The sequence below is a fragment of the Orycteropus afer genome, unplaced genomic scaffold, assembly GCF_000298275.1.
Source record: "Orycteropus afer afer isolate SDZICR_OR568_19922 unplaced genomic scaffold, OryAfe1.0 scaffold00038, whole genome shotgun sequence".
Classification (NCBI taxonomy): domain Eukaryota; kingdom Metazoa; phylum Chordata; class Mammalia; order Tubulidentata; family Orycteropodidae; genus Orycteropus; species Orycteropus afer.
Genome location: NW_006921625.1, coordinates 5701211 through 5717471, shown reverse-complemented (window position 1 = coordinate 5717471; position 16261 = coordinate 5701211). Strand labels below are relative to the sequence as shown.

General features: G+C 49.6%; 1 protein-coding gene across 1 annotated transcript in view; it reads left to right on the top strand.

The window, feature by feature from the left end:
• The window catches only part of DOCK1 (dedicator of cytokinesis 1), a 542405-nt gene that overhangs the window by 521454 nt on the left and 4690 nt on the right, over nt 1-16261 (top strand). The window contains exons 49-51 of the mRNA XM_042780404.1: nt 5890-6088; nt 8488-8641; nt 10510-10661. Coding sequence (XP_042636338.1) covers nt 5890-6088; nt 8488-8641; nt 10510-10661 — 505 coding nt within the window. The remainder of the gene's footprint in view (nt 1-5889; nt 6089-8487; nt 8642-10509; nt 10662-16261) is intronic.

Genomic DNA, 16261 nt, shown 5'->3' with positions numbered 1-16261 from the left:
TGACTCCCCGTGGTGAGACTGGCAATCAGCTCCGTGGTGGAATCTACTGCAGCAGCTCAGTAGCTGCCTTAGGGACGTGGTCTGCTTCCAGTGTATAAGGAGATGCTTTGGGAATGGTCTGCAGCTTTTTGGCACACCTGGATCCTGCATTTGGTCGAGTCTTCATCTCAGTGGCCTGCTATGTTGTCTGCCGATCTTGGGACTATTTCTGGACTTGAACTAGTGGCCTGTCATGTTACTTGATAATTTGAGAACTGTACCATTTTACTTGTTTTCCTTGGATTTGTCAGCCTCAGCAGCCAGCAGCTGTCTGAGTTAAAAGAAGCCTCCAGCTTCAGTGGGCTGGGAACAAGAGGCAGAGCTGAACCCCAAGGTCAAGGGCTTTTCACCCAGCTCTTAAAGCTGGTACTTTGAACTTGGACTCCTAGCCTCCCAAACTATAAGAGAATAAATCTCTATTTGTTAAACCCATCCATTTGTGGTATTCTTGTTAGAGCAGCACTAAAGAATCGGAACAGGTGGAAGTTGATATAGAACTATTAGCGGAACAGTGTGTTGCAAATGTGGATGCGTGGGATTCAGCACGGTTGAGTGCCACTGCTCAGCTCTCTGGGAGGCCTGGGAAGCATGTGGGGGAGGCATGGGTCACCTCCTCCAGGGAGCATTGATGTATCCCTTACTAGGATGCATCCTTATTGGAGTCCTGATTTTCATTCATTCTTAGAGTTCCCACACTTGGCCACGTAACTAATGTGTGGAAAGTGCAGCTTTGGTCTCTGGTAGCACAGGTGACATGCAGAACAGAGTTCATGCTTCGATGATTGCTGCTCGTAACATGAACACTTTAGCCCTCCACCCGGCTTCCCTTGGACTTCATATTCCTGTCTGGATTCCACAGCACATGTCTTCTTCTTGAACTGAAAGGTGCCCATGGAATCTTTTGTGCCTACCTTAATTGTCTCAAATTCTGCAAAAGCTCGGATAAAATTGTGACCTTTTTGATTGTTGTTTATAACAGATATAATATCTAATGCCCAATGTACGTTGATTTATTGGTTCACATATATCCTGTTGGAAAAGCCTAGGTTTACTCCCTCCCCCCCAAAAAAAATCCAGACCCACTGCTGTCAAGTCAATTATGACTCACAGCACCCCTAGAGGACAGAGTCGAGCTGCCCCATGGGGTTTCCAAGGCTGTCAATCTTTATGGAAGCCAACTGCCTCATCTTTCTCCTGTGGAGTGGCTGGCAGGTTCCTTTTTAGCTTAGTAGCTGAATGCTTTAAGCACTGTACCACCAGAGCTCCTTCAGGTCTCCTAAAATGTCTTAATAATCAAAGTCATTGCTGGTGTATCTTGTCAGTCATTTGGGATTGTAAAGCTTTTTATTATAGAAACATGTCAGACATACACAAAAGTGGACAGAAGAGTGTAGTGAGGCCCGTGCCCTCCTTAGCCAGCTTCATCACTGATCGACTCCTGGCTGACCTTGTTTCCATCTGTATCCACCCCCTCCTCCCCCATATTGCTTTGAAGCAAAGTCAAACACTAGCGTTTCATTGTAAATATTCTAGCATGCATTTCTTTTTTTAAAAAAAACACACCTAACATACTACCATTCACACATAAAAAATTTGCAGTGATTCTGTTTTGTTAGGAAATAGTATTCATTTCCAATTATGTCATAAATCATGTATTTTTACATTTTGTTTGAAACAGGATACAAATCAGATCCTCACCTGGCAACCGGCTGATACATCTCTTCACATCTCTTTTATTCCATAGCCTTCCTTTCTCCTTCTCTTTCCTTCTTGTAATTGGTTGAAAACTACCTTCCTGACCTGAAGTATTTGCCACAGCGTGGATGTTGCTGACGGCATTCCCGGCAGTGGTGTCTGACAGGTGTCTCTGTCCTCCGTATTTTCGGTGGTCAGATCTAGAAGCTTGATCACATTCGGGATTGATATGGGGACAAGGAAACACTGAACATTTAGGAATATCATTACTGATGTCAAATGATCTTGGTGGAAAGCAGAGAAGACCACAAAGATGCTTACTTGTGTTTTATTGACTGTGCAAAGGCATTCAACTGTGTGGATCATAACAAATTACAGATAACGTTGCAAAGAATTAGAATCCCAGAACACTTACTTGTGCTCATGTGGAACCTGTCCAGAGACCAAGAAGCAATCATTTTAATAGAACAAGGGGATACTGTGTGGTTTAAAATTAGGAAAGATGCATGTCAAGGTTGTATCCATACTTACTCTATCTGTATGCTAATCAAGTAATCCAAGAAGCTGGACTATCTGAAGAAGAATATGGCATCAGGATTAGAGAAAGACTCATTAATAACCTGTAATATGCAGATGACACAACTTTACTTGCTGGAAGTGAAGATGACTTGAAGCACTTACGGTGAGGATTAAAGACTATAGTCTGCAGTGTGAATTACACCTCAACATAAAGAAAATGAAAATCCTCACAACTGGACCAGTAAGCAGCATCCTGGAAAATGGGGAAAGATTGAAGTTGTCGGGGATTTCCTTTTACTTGGATCCACAATCAACACCCATGGAAGCAGCAGTTAGGAAATCAAATGATGTACTGCATTTTGGGCAAATCTGCTGCAGAGACCTCTTTAAAGTGTTTAAAAGCAAAGACATCACTTCATTTTTATTACAGTGGGACTGCTGGATCATAAAACTTTTTTCTTTTTAGTTGTATTGTGCTATGGGTGTGAATTTGCAGAGCAATATTTGTTTTACACTCAAAAATTCATGTACATTTGATTTCACACCCCTATTGCTATCCCGATCATAACAAATTCTCCTCCCCTCCCATCCTTGTGACTACCCGTGATGGGAGGGGACGAGAGTTTGTTATGGTTGGAGATGGTAATTGGGGCATGAAATAGCAGAAGACAGAGTTGGAGTAACCTCTCAGAGACAATATACACCTTGAGAGAATCACTGGGCCTGCTGACTCAGGACCATAGTCTCGGGATGCCAAGCTCAATTGTACATAAAAGTCTTGTTCAACAGTGTACTTTGGTGAGTAGTGACTGGGGTCTTCAAAGTGTTTGAGCAGCCATCTAAGATGCAACTATTTGTCTCCTATCATCTGAAGCAAAGGAGAGTGAAGAAGATCGAAGGCATCTGGAAACCACTGGTCCAAGGATATGATGGACCCTGAGACCAGAAGAACTAGATCGTGCCCGGCTACCAATGCCAATCATTTGGAAAGGGATCACACCTGGAGATCCTGGATACAGTGGGAGGAAGAATGTGGAACAAAATCCAAAAGCACAAAAATGACCAGAAGTACTGGTTGTATAGAGTCTGGTGGAACCCCCAAAACTATGGCCCTGGGTTACCCTTCAGGCCTAGAATTGGACTCATTCCCATGGACTGGCTCTCAGCCCAACAGTAGAAAGACCTACATGCAGAACACCTAGCCCAAGGCGATGCACCCACCTACTCTAGGGAGATGCACCCCTTAGAGCAGTCAGCCATGGGGCACCGTAGGGGCAGCATTCATGGAGAGGGAAAGCTGGACAGGAGCTCATAAGTAAGACGGGCACAGGGAGGGGAATCAAAGACATCACTTTGAAGATTAAGGTGCATCTGACCCAAGCCATGGCATTTTCAATAGCTTCATATACATGTAAGACCTCAGCGATGAATAAGGAAGACTCCAGAAGAATTGATGCATTTGAATTGTGGTGTTGGTGAGGAATATTGAACATACCATGGACTGCTAGGACCATCTTGGAAGAAGTGCATCCAGAAAGCTCCTTAGAGCCAAGGATGGCCAGACTTCATCTCGCATACCTTGGGCATGTGGTCAGAAGGGACGAATTCCTGGAGAAGGACATCACGCTTGGTAAAGCAGAGGGTCAGTGAAAGAAGGAAGACCCTCAACAAGATGGATTGCCACGTGGGTGCATGGCAATGATTGTAAAGATGGTACCGGAGCAGGCAGTGTTTCGTTGTGCTGTACATAGGGTCTCAGTGGGTTGGAACTGACTTGGCTGCACCTAACAACAGCAACAGTAATGATAATGCCTCACATGTGAATTGTGCTATGAGGTTTCATACCTTTATCCACATTGGCCCCTTTCCTGCTGCAGGGGATGAGATTCCAGACTTAGAATTCAACCCATGTCTTCCCCTCCAGATAGGACTTATTAGGAGAAGCAGCAGGATGGACACACCAATTATGTATTAAAATTGCAAGTTGTCATTTTGTGTACATGTGTGTGCTTGTACATGTGCCCACTAAGCTTTTGAAACATGACTTAAAACTACCCCAAGATCCATCTATTCTGTTGTTGTTGTTGTTGTTATGTGTCGTCGAATCAGACCCAACTCATAGTGACCCCTCCTTGGGTTTCTGAGGCAGTATCACTACGGAAGTAGATTGCCCCATCTTCCTTCCGAGGAGTGGCTGGTGGGTTTGAACCGCCAGCCTTCTGGTTAGCAGTCAAGTGCTTTATGCACTGCTATTCTGTAGGCTCTCATTAACATGTTTTCACACCAACTGTGTGGTGTCACTTGGCAAAAGGGAGATGTCCTTGTTTCATTTTGTAAATGGGGACGTGAAGCTCCCAGTGGTGAAGAAAATACCAAGGCTCACCAGTAGGTGGCAGAACTGGAGCCCAGGTCCTCTGTCGCTAGCTCAGGTCTCAGCATAAAGCCTGAGGTTATCCCCAGGAACCTGCAGTGTGGAACCTGTGTGCTTCTCACTGAGTGACCCGAAACTTTGAATTGATGCATCTGTCATCTTAAGGTAACTTGGTCGGGACCAGGTTACCCGAAATTTACATTGGTATCTGCCTCCTTTTCCTACCATTGTATTTGTAAATATTTCTGTATAAATCTGTAAAAGGCGGACTCCCCTTTTGAAATACTGCATTTTCACATATGACGCGCCTCTGTAAGTACCACATGCATGCATATAGGATGCATAGTGCTTACAGGAAACTAACATGCAATGAGGGGTGCACACTTAGAACTGCAGAGTGCACGTGTTATTTGCTTAAGATACGGCACTAAAAATACCATCTTCTCCCATAAATCAACAGTCCCTTAACATCATCAAATGTTCCATCAGACTTCACTCTGTCCCATAATGCTCAATTTTTCCCTATTTCACTTCACTATGGCTGCTGTTGAGACTACAGCTTGATTTGCAATTACAACTTGAATTCCAACTTGCTTTGCAGAACATGTACCCATCCAGTGGTCTCCACATGTCCAGTTCAGTGACATGGACTGCATTCTTTGAGCTGCGCAGCCATTCTCAGTTCCTTTTCTGAGGTGCCCCTCCCTGTGAACGTAAACTCACTGCTCCCTCAGGGTCTCATCTAGTCTTTCGAGTTGCTTTGCTGATTTGATTCCGTGTGACTAGATCTGAACAGAGCGTGGTGCTCAAGGCCGACTTCCTTTCCTGCTTAAGCTGAACTGTAGTTTGGTTTTAAGAAGACTTCAGGGGATATTTTTGGTTTAAAGTTTTAAGATCATGTCAGGGCGGTAGTTTCAGGGGTTTATCAAGTCTCCATGGCTGCAGAGATTCTCGAGTCCGTGAGAATTTGCAATTCTGTGCTGGATTTTCCTCCTTTGGATCAGGATGCTACTCCAGAATCTTTGATCAAAATGTTCAGTCACGGTAACCCCGTTTGTTTGCATCGGGGCCCAAACCCACTCTGTATATATAGCGTGCCTACGTCGATTGGTGTTGGTTAATGTGTGCCTTGAGCCTCCCTCTGCCTCCTTTTGTCAGTCATTCCTTCTGTTGGAAAGCTCAGCTGCCTGAGCTTTGTAACTGTGTCGTACAACGCGTTCACTCAGCATTGAGACGCCCTTGGTTGAAAGAAACCTTTCTTTTAGGTTTGTTCTGGAGCCTCTCCTGCCAAAGAAAATGCACTCCCGGTCCCAGGACAAGCTGGACAAGGATGATGTGGAGAAGGAGAAGAAGGAGAAGAAGAAGGAAAAGAGACACAGCAAACATCAGGAGGCGGTGGAGAAGGAGTTCAGGCCGGCCGACAGCACCCTGCAGCAGGCTGAGGCCGTGATTCTGTCAGAAACGGTCAGTCAGCTGCCCTGCCCCTCCCCCCAGGGAGCCTTGGTGGCACACTGGTTAAGCACTCAGCTGCCAACTGAAAGGTCGGTGGTTTGAACCCATCAGACGCTCCATGGGAGAAAAATGTGGCAGTCTGCTTCTGTAAGGATTTACAGCCTTGGAAAACCTCTGCAGCAGTGGATTTGGTTTGGTCTGGTTTGAGGTCCCCCACCATGGGACCCTAGGGACACTGTGGTTAAAGTTCTCAGCTGCTAAGCGAAAAGTCACTGGTTTGAATCCACCAGCTGCTTCATGGGTGAAAGATAAGGCAGTCTGCTTCTGTAAATATTACAGCCTTGCACACCCTATGGGGCAGTTCTGGGTGCTGTGAGTGTGCATTGACTGAACTGCAGTGGGTGCGGTTTGGATTTTGGTTCCTTGCTCTGTGTAGCTGTTGGGACCTCCTTTTTGCCGTAGTGTTGCTGAAAGTGCTGAAAAACAGTAACTTGAAGCCTGGGTCCTGGTCAGCACCGCCCTCGCATCCCCAGGGCAGGGTAGAGCCCCTGGTTCAGTTGGTGCTGCCAGCCTGGGCACACTGTGGCCCTGTGTCACCATTGCCCTTCCCTACTCCTGGCCTCCTGAAGCTCCTGGACAGGTTTCCTGTCACCCTTGGGGCTGGGTCCCGCTTTCCAACTTGATTTGCATCAGAGACAGTTCCCTGGCCACCCTGCAGTCTGTGTCTCCCCAGGCCTGCCTCTTTCCACTGGTGAAAGAAGGTGCCCTTGCCCCTTACAGGAAGGGAGCATGGGGGAGACAACGAACATTCCAGAATCTCTGGCTGAAGCCCATGTATCCATTTGCCCTCTGACAGTCAGGACCTCCCTTAGTGTTCATCCCAGTGGTAACACATCCATTCCTGCACATGGAGGGCAAGACCTGGGGCCTCGAGTTCTGGAAATGGTCCTGTTGGCTGTGTCCCCTCAGCTGCCCCATTTACCAAGCAAGGACCTCATCAGCCTCAGACCCTGGGCCTCCACACTGGAGCTGCCTTTGAGGACCCTTCAGGGGGCAGATAATGCCACGCCCACTCTCTTCCCACCTCGGCCCACGTGCCTGCACACTGGGCACAGGGAGGAAGTGACAGCATTGCACACTGGACCCCCTCCCTGCCGGCCCTTCTTGGGAGGAGACTCTTGACTCTTCCTTTCAACTGGGTTCCTAACTTCCCTGACTGCTCCTCCTTCAGTATATTTTGTAATTGCTTGTGCTCCCCAAGGCCTGATGGTCTGAGACCAAGTTGTAAGAGCTATAGAAAGAAATTTGGCATTTGGAAGCAATCAGCCCTAGGACACGATGGCCCTGGAGACCAGAAGAACTAGATCATGCCCGGCTACCAAGGCCAACCACTCAGGAAAGGATCAAATCTGGAGATCCTGGATAGAGTAGGAGGGAAAACATGGAACAAAATCCAAAAACTCAACAATGACCAGAATTACTGGTCAGACAGACTCTGATGAGACCCCCAATATATGACCCTGGAATACATTCTGCATAATAAAACACAACCCCAGGGGCTGGCTCCCAGCCCAGTAGTTAACAAGATGTACACAGTACATCTATGGTAATACGTCCCTTAGAGCAATAGACCACGGGACACCAGAGGACCAACATTCAAACTGAGGAAATACAGGACAAACAGGAGTGCATAAACATGAGGGGTGCAGGGGGAGGGTTACAGCGTAGGGAGGGGAGGAGACTGGGTTAGGGTTGGACATGGTAAATGAGGAGTGAAACTAAATGTACACATAACGTTGAATGTAAAACAGGCTCTTAAAATTAAAAAAAAATAAATTTACTAAAGTAACAAACACAGGAAACACAGGCTTAAGTGGGTGCCAGCTGTAACGCAGCATGAGAGGGAACAGAGGACATGGATAGAGAAAGTCGTCTGCAAGTCTCTAGACTCTCAGTTGTTGCTGTGCTGTGCCATCAAGTCAGTTCTGACTCTTGGTGACCCATGGGACAGAGTAGAACTGTCCCACAGGGTTTCTTAGGCTATGATCTTTACAAGAGCAGATCATCAGGTCTGTCTTCTGCAAAACCACTGGGTAAATTCAGACCAGCGACCTTTTGGTTCAAAGCCATGCACTCAACCACTGTGCCACCAAGGCTCCTTGCCTTTCATGTGCCTGCCAGGAAAGACCAGGAGGCTAAGCATACCTGGGACTTACAAGAGGTGAGCCACTCTGTGACTCTGCCTTTGGCCTCTGGAGGGTCCCCGTCACCCTCACTTGGCATGTGAATGCCTTGGGCAGTATCGGTGCCAGTTCTACATCCATGTTCTGGTAACATGTGATGCTATAGACCAGAGTGTGGGAAGAGATCATTGCAGGACCCACTGTGCTCTTTGTGCTCCTCCCATATAGATCAGTCCCCTGCGGCCACAGAGACCCAAGAGCCAGGTCATCAACATCATCGGAGGCGAACGGCGCTTTTCAGCCTCTCCATCGCCACCAGCCTTACAGCAGACGCCCCCTCCAGTCACACCGAGGGCCAAGCTCAGCTTCAGCCTGCAGTCCAGTAAGTAGGCCAGTATCCGTATTTAATTCCTGCCCCACGCCATGCCTGTCTCCTAGGTGGAAGACTGTAAAGTTAGAATGACCTCCTGTCCTCACAGTAGCCAGAGAGGGCTTGGATAAGCACTGACCTCATGGCAGGCGCTCAGAGCAGGTTGCGGAAGCTGGATTTCAGGCAATCTGGCCATAGCCGGTCTGCAGCCCATCACTTCCAAACCCTGGGCAGCAGGAGGGGTTTGCTCAAAAGCCTCCTGCAGTTGAAGAAGACTCGAAGGGCATGCAGAATAGGCCCTTTTCATGGACAAGGGATGGAAGGGAGAAGTACTTCCAGGCCACTGGTCATTGCTTATTTTTCTGGTTTTGCCCAGTTTTAGTGGTGCATTCATTTGTCCTAACAAAGCACCACAAACTGGAGGACTTCACGGAAAGAAATGCGTTCTCCCCTAGTCCTGGAGGCCAGGAGTCTAAGCCCCAGGGGTCTGAAGGCTTGGCTCCTTCCGCAGGCTCTGAAGATCTGTTCCAGGCCTCCCTCCTGGCCTGGGGCGGTCGTCAGCAATTCGTGGCATTCCTTGTAGATGTGACATGCCAGTCTGTGTCTGAGCCCATGTGGCCTTCTCTGCGTCTTCCCATGTCTTCTTATAGACACTGTCACCATAAAGCCAGGATTTTCCTGAGGTCCTCACCTGGCTGCATCTGCAGAGACCCCGTTTCCAAATAAGCCCACATTCTGAACTTGCAGGTGGCTCTGAACTGGGGGTGCTATTCACCCACTGCAAGTGGCAGTGCCTTTCTGCCACTAACTCCAGGGCTGGCTGGAGAGGAGAAATCTTGGCAGAAGGTGGTGGAGAGGAAGGATGGTGGCCGAATGGAGGAGAAGCCCCTCTGTGGCTGGAGAAAGGGGTGGCGGCCACAGAACTGTGTGCCCATGCACAGGGGGCTGGGAAGGGCAAGGAGCAATGGCTGTTTGCTGGAAGGGGAGCAGCCGTGATCGCTGGAGAGTCACAGCTTCGAGAGCGGCTGAAACTTAGTGGAGGAACCAGGAGCTTCCCAGAGAAAGATGGTCTCTGGCTGGGGCGTCTTCTGTCTCTGTGCTGCCATCACATGATCTTTGCTGAAGATGCTCTCTCAAACAGTCTCCTAAATGCGTCAGGGCAGGCGCCAGTCATGAGATGACCATGGAGTCAGACGCCTTCCCAGCCAGCATTTCCATAATGAGGGATTTTTGCTCCAAGAGGTCTTTGGGGGAAATCACTGGAAAAGACTCATCAGTAAAGATGTCAAGTTTTCACTCTTTAATAGAAAAGAAAAAGAAGTGACTTCTGAGAGCCTCGGCAAGGGCTGAAACACTGCAGCGTCATGATGACTCCCCCGTGTGAAAGCGCCACCCTTCCCCTTGGCTTATTTAAAGCAACAGCTTCCGCGGCCAGTCCCCATGATGACCTCATTTTGTTCAGCCCAGGCTGCTCTTGGTGAGGGAGGCTTGCAAGGCGGCTGGTTGGGTACCACCTTAGAGCAGTTTGCCTGGTGCAGTTCTCCAGGTGCTTAACTGTAGGAGGCCGAACGCAGAGTCCGTCCAGCCGCCACCACAGTCATTGTGACACACAGCTGTTAAATGCCACTGAGGCACAGTGGCCCGAGGGGAGCCAATGGGGTGGGGGTGCGGAGTGATCCTGCTCATGGGACTTGCTGTTGTCTTTCTGGAATATGGCTGCTAGGAGAGGGCCAATGTTGTGTTCTCTAACTGCACCCCCCCCATGCTGCTTGGCTCTGCTCCTTGGATGGGCGCTCCTGCCTCCTCTGCCCCTAAGAGAGGGGATGTGGGCTACCTCACGGACACTCGTGTTCAGCTGGGATGTTGCTTTGCTTTGCCAGGTTTGGAGCTGAATGGAATGACTGGGATGGAAATGGCCAATATCCCACCCCCTCTGCCACTCAAAGGCAGCATGGCAGATTATGGGAACTTAATGGACACCCAGGACTTGGTGGGCTCGCCGACGCCTCCGCCCCCTCCTCCACACCAGAGGGTGAGTAGAGGATCTGCACCGTGGGGTTTCAGACATGTCCCTCCACCAAGGAGTAACCCCTCTCCTGACACAAGCTCATGATAAACCCCTGTGGTGGGCCGAGACTTGATTTTGAAAAAAGCCATCACAGCCAGTAGAGCCCTGGTGTCTGAGGTCTGTGGTTCTGTGTCACCGCCACTCCATGGGAATGCAAGTTCAGGTGCAGGTCTCGGGTTAGGAAAAGGGATTGGCACCCCAAATGGTGGTCATCGCCAAAGGGGTCTTCTACTTAGAAGGAATGCATGTAAGACTTTGATTTGGAAAATTGGCTTCCCTGTGAAGAGGCCTGCCTTTTTCAGTGGAGTTGGCATCGCTCTATGAGAGGCACAGTCATGCCATGTGCCATTATGGCCCTGAAACAGCCGTATCTGAATGGCTTCTCCCAGCAGGATCACCCGAGGGCTCACTACTCCTGGGTGGAACGCTGTGTGGACAACCCACAGGGAGGAACCCTGGGTAGGCTGCAAGCCCGAGCACACCCCAGTTCCCTGAGGCCCCACTTACCTGGGCCACCACCCTGAGAGCCCTTCCTGTCTTGATTTCGAAGGGCCAGCTGGCTCCCACCAGCCGTGTGAGCTGCCTGCACCAACCCCCTTTCTGCACTGGTCTCCATCTCCATCCCTTGGTGGTGGAATCAGCTAACCCACTCAGCTGCTGACCCAAAGACACCAGTTCTAGGCTAGCCAGAGGCACCTTGGAAGAAAGGCCTGGTGATCTGGTTGAGAAAAGTCAGCCACCGAAATCCAGGGGAGCCCAGTTCTTCTCTGACACCCTTGGGGCCACCATGGCTCAGAGGTGACCCAATGGCAGTGGGTTTTTCCTCCTTTGTCTTCTTTCCAAGGCTGTCTCCTCTTGAGACTCCCTGTTGCTCATTTGACCTATCTGGTATGCTCACTGCCCTTTGGCCTCTGCGCACACCTTCCAGGGCAAGGATTGGCAGAAAGTTTCAAAAAGCCTTTGGAACCAGTGCCTCTGGGTCACCAGTTCCAGAAACATTCTCTAGATTAACTGCATGTCCTCCATGGCTCTCAGGGCCACCGCGAGTGTCACTTAACCCTGAGGGTCCTGGGCCTGTTCTCTGTTGTTTACGGGCTGGCCGAGTGTCCCGGGGAGAAGGCACACTTGTACTCAACCCAGCGGCAGGGACATCCGCTCACAGACTCATCACCTTCCCAGCCTTAGGATCACGTCAGCCCCGCCTGGAGAGTAAAATCTCCCTGTTGGTATCTGAGTAGCTGCTCCTGTGTTTTGCAGAAATGATAAGGGAACAGGTCTCCCACAGTGTCTTGAAGACATGAGGCTGTTAGGTGTTGCAGTTTTCTTCCTTATGACGAGGGGGGCTTTTTTTTTTTTAACTGCTTATTGACACAGTGGCTGCCACAATGGGCTCCAGCATGGCAGTGATTATGAGGTTGGTGCGGGACTGGGCACTGTTTCATTCCATTGTACGTGGGGTCACTATGAGTTGCAACCAACCCAACAGCACCTAACAACAACAAACAACGTCAATCCTATATGCTATTGCTTTTTTTTTTAATGGAGATTTTTCACAGATCATTCTTCAAGGTCATTTTCTCTCTACTGTGAGAGGTTGCAAGAGAGGTTGTAAATGTCTACCCATTTACAGTAGATGCATTGAATTACTCATTTCTGTATAAGTCATGTGTGCACAAGACTTCATCTTTGAGGCTGAAGGGGCAGATGGTGCGTCCAGTGCCACAGCCTCACTGAGGTGGACCCCAGGTCTGCCCCGTGTGAGGGCTTCTCACTGGGCTGCGAAGGTTCATTGCAGTTTCAGAAATGTGAGCCTGGCCTCCTCCAAGCACTTTAACTTCATGTTAGAACAAAAAGAGACGGGGTTCCAGCAAGGAGCACAGATCAGTGGATTGTTTTTGTAATGGCTTACTTAATGGATCACATCTATATTTTCATATCTGAGCATCTAGGAAAACAGGAATGTCCCCTAGATCTCCCTACCCACAACCCCCCTCAAAAAAGAAAAACCAAACCGATTGCGTCTGAGTCACTGCTGACTCCTGACGACCCTGTGCATTGCAGAGCAGCACGGCCCTGCGGGTGCTCTTGGCTGTCATCTTGACAGAAGAAGCAGATTGCCAGACCTTTCTGCCATGGCACCACTGGGTGGGTTTGAGCCGCGCACCTTTCAGTTAGTAGCAGAGCAGACTGTTGTTGCTGCCCAAGGACCTCCTTGCCCCAGTCCCACATTCCCCTTTGCTAAAGCAGCGCCAGTGACAGTTGTCTGCCTCGGCGTCTTTGAGGCACCACCGAGGGCCTCGTTCTGAGGTGCTGGTGCCACGGGTGTGGAGAAGGTGAGCCGTCATGTGTGCTGGCTTTGGGTCCCTTTGTAATGGGCTCTAATTCAGTTAGATTAATATCCGCCTGGCTGATACTTCTTTCCTGTTGGATTTACTCGCAAACAAGAGCACTTGCAGATAACCCACCTGTGGTCAGTGTTCCTAATTCTTCAGGGCAGCTGGGTTTGCAGGGTGCATCCCCTTGTTTGCCGTGGTGGTGGGGGGGGGGGTGATCCGTGTCCTCCTGTCACTCATGGATTGGCCTCAGACTTGTCATCAACACTGTCTCCCGTTATCATCCCTTTCAGCTGCCATCGCTTGGGAGTGGCTCTTAGAACTGGTCAGCTGGACTGTGTTTTGCTGAGTAGGGACAGCTCTGGCATCCTACTTGGTACCAAGGAAATCTGGGCCACGACGTTGGCACCAGGTGACTCTGGCCTGGTCCTCAGCTGCTCCCCGAGGATCCGCCAGCGTGCTTTCCCAGGCAAACAACCAACTTATCAGACCCCAACGAGGGTGTTCTTTCACCGCCTTGCCAAGCGGGAGAAGGCTTCGTCTGTTGTGTTCCTTCCCTCTTCATCTGAAAGCGTTACACCAGTTCTGTCTCCCACATGTGTTCTCTGTGTTGTGTTCAGCACAAGGTCATGTTTGTGTTCACTTCCCTGTGAATCAGGAGGAAATCTGAGTAATGAGTGAGAGACTCTGCGTCATGGTTTCGTCCTTGAAAACTTCCTTTCTCACGTGGAGCGAAATGCGTACCTCCGTAGAGAGGCCTTTAATCAGTCCCGTGTCACCTAGTTGATGATCGTGGTCTGCGCTTTCACTCCGGTTCGTGCTTCCTGTGGCATGCTCCCACTCACCCCTCTGTTCACTAATCCAGTCCTTCACTCCTTCATTCATTCATTCTCATTCATCTGTTCACTGGTTCACTTATTCATCCATTCCTTCATTTCTTCATCCGTTCACTCATTCATCCATTCATTCATCTGTTCATCCATTCATTCATGCATTTGTTTATTCATTTACTCACTCATGCATTTGTTCATTCATTCACTTGTTTGTACATACATTCTCTCACTCACTTCTTCACTCACTCACTCATTCATTTACTTGTTTGGTCAACCCATATTCACAGAGCATCTGGTGGGTCTCAGTGTCTGTGCTGGGCACGAGAGGAGCCAGAGCAATGGGGCAATGCCTGTCGTCATCAGTCACACCCAGCAGGCCTGTGGAGGAGGGCTGGCTTGGGTTTTATGTATATTTCTGTGTTCTTTCTTGGGCTCTAAGCCAGAGGCCAGCAAGCGGCAGCCCTGTTTGGTCAGTGGCATTTTCCTGGCACACAGCCACACTGTTTCTTTCCGTATTTGCTGTGACTGCTCTCCCACTACAGGAGCAGGCTATCATCACGGCAACAGAGACCATGTGGTCCACGACCTGGACATATGGACTCTCTGACCCTTCCCAGGGGAACTCCGTGGGCCCTGCTCTCAGGGACTTTGACGGAAGCCGGAAGGGATCCTTAAGGACGTTTGCTCAGTGTGGGCACTTCTGCACATTTAGTCTCACTGCATTTCCTCAGTCAGCCTGCAGGACAGCACGGCTGGCCCCATTTCACAGGAGGAAACACAGGCTCAGTGAGTGGAAGGGATTTCCCATACCCCCACCAGGTTACCCCAAAGGCCTGCTTATGGGGAAAAAACAAAACTCTACCCTATGTCGCTGCCCAGAGGGATTCCGGGCCATCGAAAGGGATATTGTGTTCAGTACTTAACATATTTTATCTTCATCCAAGTGTTTGCAAACTACCAGCTGTGTTCACAGTTGAATTTGGTGAACCAGTCTTGCCCACTACCCAGCTCCACCCAGCTCTCCTGGGGCTGCCAAAGGCCTGCTCTCCTTCTCCTGGCAGCTCTCAGACATTGCACTGGGCAAAGCCCCATCAACGTGGCCACTTGTGGACTGCTGGGACACCTGTGTGCAAGAAAAAGCAAGAGGCCTCATGGTGGCCTTCTCAAGGGTCCCAAAGACAGGGAGGCAGACACAGGGAAATGCTGGTATACCACAGACAAGTGCCTAGTCTCCTGACCCGATGGCTTCCCAATCACTGAATGGCCTCTGGACACAGGCATGTGGGCGGGAAACATGTAGACGGTTGGGTCCCAGCCCAGAGTTCCCCCTTGTGGGTTTGTGGTGAGTGAGCAAATGGCCTGGAGTGCTGTGGCCCAGCTCCATCATTCACACCTTGTTTCTCATCTGCAGGATAGGGGAGGGACGGTCCGACTTGAGAGTACTGCTGTTACGTCTTGTGCTGAGTAAGGGCTCAGAACATGCCAGCCCTTGTTTCCACGTGGGCCTCACCACGCCTTCATTGCCTCTGGGGAGTGATTAGAGCACCCCTTCCAGGGAGGTTAATGGCAGTGCCCTAACCCAAAGCCTCCAAGACAGCTGACTAACTGCTCCTTGCCACCTTGTGACTGTGGTCCAGGTATAGTAATTGAGGAAATTGCTGGAAAGAAAGGTGGGGAAGGACAGGCATTCACCCACAAACTAGGGACCAAAAAAAAAAAAAAAGCCCACTGCCAATGAGTAGATTCCAACTCACAGCATCCCTGTAGAGAGAACAGAACTGCCCCACAGGGTTTCTAAGGCTGTCTTTACAGAAGCAAAGCCCAAACTAAACCCACTGCCATCGCGTCAACTCCAACTCATAGCGACCGTCGAGGACAGAGTAGAGCTGCCCCATAGGATTTCCAAGGCTGTCAGTGTTTATGGAAGCCGACTGCCTGCCTCATCTTTTTCCTGCAGAGCAGCTGTTGGGTTCAAACCACCGACCTTTTTGGGGGGATTAGCAGCTGAGGGATTAACCACTGCGCCACCACTTCAAGAAACTGAGGAGTAGGTTTTTGTCAGTCTTGGCTGGAAATAGTGATGTGAACTAAATAAGGAAAAACACAGCTACCCACAGGGAAGTCATGTAATTGCCCCCCGCCCCCGTGCTCTAAACCCAGCGACAGCCAAATGGTTTCCATCTCAGCCAGTGAGTGAGCTGGCAGTGTCCTTGTTTGGGATGTTCCTTGGGGATTTTGTTTTTCATCTTCCCAGGCTGACTTAACCCTTTGAAAATACACTGCTCCACATTTAAATATATATATATATGGGAGCTCTGGTAGCATAGTGCCTAAGGCACTTGACTGCTAACCAGAAGGCTGGCGGTTCAAACCCACCAGCCACTCCTTGGAAGGAAGG